The 2797-nt window shown below is 38.1% G+C and overlaps 1 protein-coding gene across 1 annotated transcript; it reads left to right on the top strand.

Annotated features, from left to right (window-relative positions):
* Window positions 1-652: 652 nt before the first annotated feature.
* On the top strand, window positions 653-2321 carry LOC109073220 (interleukin-1 receptor-associated kinase 1-binding protein 1 homolog). Its single transcript, XM_019089380.2, has 4 exons — window positions 653-1080; window positions 1158-1223; window positions 1308-1438; window positions 1571-2321. Exons 1-4 carry the CDS (start codon window positions 787-789, stop codon window positions 1827-1829), a joined length of 750 nt encoding a protein of 249 aa, XP_018944925.1. The 5' UTR covers window positions 653-786; the 3' UTR covers window positions 1830-2321.
* The last annotated feature ends 476 nt before the right edge of the window (window positions 2322-2797 follow it).

Raw genomic sequence — 2797 nt, forward strand, 5'->3', positions numbered from 1 at the left:
GGAAATCAGTAAAAATGTTTGGTTATAAAAAAACAAAATCTATAAGCAATTACAATGTTCTAAAATGACATGACTATGTATATAGTCACGTCATTTGTGTGTGTGTGTGTGTGTATATATATATATATATAATTGTGTGTGTGTGTGTCTGTGTGATATATACATATATATGTGTGTGTGTGTGTATACAACTTAATAAAATTTAGAATTAAAAAAAAAAAATATATAAAAAAAAAAATATATATACTTGATCCTTAAAAAAACATAAAAAGGATAATGAAATATGCGTTAAGATATAAACTGCCATTTCTGCTATTAATCACTGCTGTTTTTAATACTGATATTACAAAAATTACTACAATTTTACAGCTTTTTTATAGCTGAATAATAATAATAATAATAATGTTGCTGATGTTGGAATGTACACATAAGTAAAAAAAAAAAAAAAAAAAAAAAAAACACTTGTTTTGTCAAACGCTCTGTGCAAAATGTCCAGGCTTTTGGTCTTCAGCTCTTTATAGCACTTTGTTGATCTCTGCTGCCCTCTGCTGGTCAGTTAAAAAAATGGCTTTCCAAATCTATGAAAGTAAATAAAGCACATCTTTGACCGATTCTAACTATGTGAAGCGTACAGGCTTAAACACGTTCGTCCCACCAAGTACCAACAGAAGAGTTCGGCGCGTTTCAGATACTGCTGTTGTGACGAACAACAACAACGACGACGACGACATTTCCCGGCATGCACTGGACACGTTGCCATAGCGCCACGTTGGTTTACCAACAAGCATGGCGCACAGTCCGTCTCGTGTCTTTGCTGCAGTTTCACCGAGTGCTGGTGATGTTTACCGAGACGAAAACGAATCGGTGTTTAACCGGGGCCGCAAGCAAACACTTTTACCCACTCAAAGCAATGCGAGAGTGATTCAGATGACGGGCTGTGCGGAGTTATCGTGTCCCCCGGACCGCGCCACCGTTACCATCAGCGTCAAAAACAGTAAAGAACATGTTAACGACGTGACTAACAGCGTTACCCGAAGACTGGAGTACATACTACAGACTGCGAGACAGCATGATGTCAAGGTGCTAAATAATTAAAATCTGTGTATTTCTAATGAAACAGAGAGAACAAGCAATTCTAATAGTTTCTTTCCGAACAGGAAGAAAGCATCACTGTGACCAAGCATTTACAAAGAGAGGAAGAGCTCTTCCACATGCGCGCTGAGGTACGATGGATAGTTGTTGCATGTGTACTATTTGACCTATTTTATAATATATTTGCTCTTTAATTATCCATTTTGTCTGTACAGGTGCTTGTGGTGTTTTCAGACTTTGAGAAGATGCAACAAGCACGCTCAGTTTTGATTGAGAAACTTGACAAAAGTGTGTGCGTTGGTGACCCTTACTACAGTCACAGCGCTGAAAGTCTCACTTTGTTAAGGTAAACAACGCTTAAACAATGTCAGTCCTCATATAAACCTCCCCTTTTGCCTGAACATAGATTTGTTGCATGAAATTAATTAATAAGCCTGTTTGAAAGAATGCCAAAACATTTTTATGATCTTCTCTGCAGACGGCGTGTATGTTTGGAAGCTGTGGACAACGCCCGGCTAAAAGCCAGCGAGGCATGTTGCATTCTGGGACAAGCTCTGGGACGGCCGCTGCTTGTACGTGAGGAGGAATCACGAGAGTGGACCAGCGGCCAGCATGAAGTGACTGACTCTCCTCTAACACTACATCAGAAGACTGGGGTTACATTAGTCTCTGCCTCTTCGCGTGTATTTGTGGCCTTTGAATTGCGACCGAAGGACAGCAACAGGAGGAAATTTTGACGTTTCTGTTTAGCAATAATAATAGTACATGTTGTTTCATTTATTTTCTGTTTTAACCTGTAATCTCATAGTCCTGTGAAGTGAGCACCATAGAGAACCACCGATATTCACAAAAGGGCCTAAAAATAAAGATAACACACTTGTTCCTACTGGTGTTTTAACTTAAAGTCTCCAAATTCCAGGAAATATTGAATAGCACTGTGTGCAACTCCAAAGATAATGCTAAAATGTTCCAACCGTTGACAGAAAACAATGTTAAATTCTCAGGAGTTTAACAAATGAGTTAGATGAGCCTGTGTTTGAATAGGGAATACATGTACTGTATATCGTTGCATGAATGTGTCTTGACTTGCACACATAATGGATGACATCATTTCTGACAACAACATATGGGCTAGACAACTAGAAAGATCTTACTGCCTCTAATATGATTTGTCTTTAAAGTTAAACTTGCACTGGATTTCGGGGGAAAAGTAAAATAGTGTGAAATAAGGTACTTGTTTCTGTCATGCTCTACCCATCTATATAATCTTATACTTGCTTTGTCAGATGATCTATCTTCATGACACTAAACAAGACATTCATACCATGCCTCCTTTAATATATAAAGGTGAGTGTTTACCACCTGCCCTGGTAAAAGATGTCAATTCTTGCATGACCTACAAACAGATTAATTTATGGCACTTTTCAACTGCATGGTACGGCTCAGTACGGTTCATAAGTCTTTGTGAAAATCTAATAGGAGGAAAAACACTGTAAGCAGTAACTAAAACTTTCCTTGATAGACGAGGAAATAAGCTAAAACCAAAGAGGACTGTATAGAGAGAAGAGCCTGCAGATTGTAAACAATAATTGCGCGGAGGGAACATAAAGATAAAGTCAGGTCTCAGGTCTGATTTGGATTAAATTAAGAAACAGGCCGTCAAAGTGGATGTCTAAGTAAACTTGATTATTTTTGCCTAAAGAAC

Source organism: Cyprinus carpio, chromosome A23 (genome assembly GCF_018340385.1).
Source record: "Cyprinus carpio isolate SPL01 chromosome A23, ASM1834038v1, whole genome shotgun sequence".
Taxonomy (NCBI): Eukaryota; Metazoa; Chordata; class Actinopteri; order Cypriniformes; family Cyprinidae; genus Cyprinus; species Cyprinus carpio.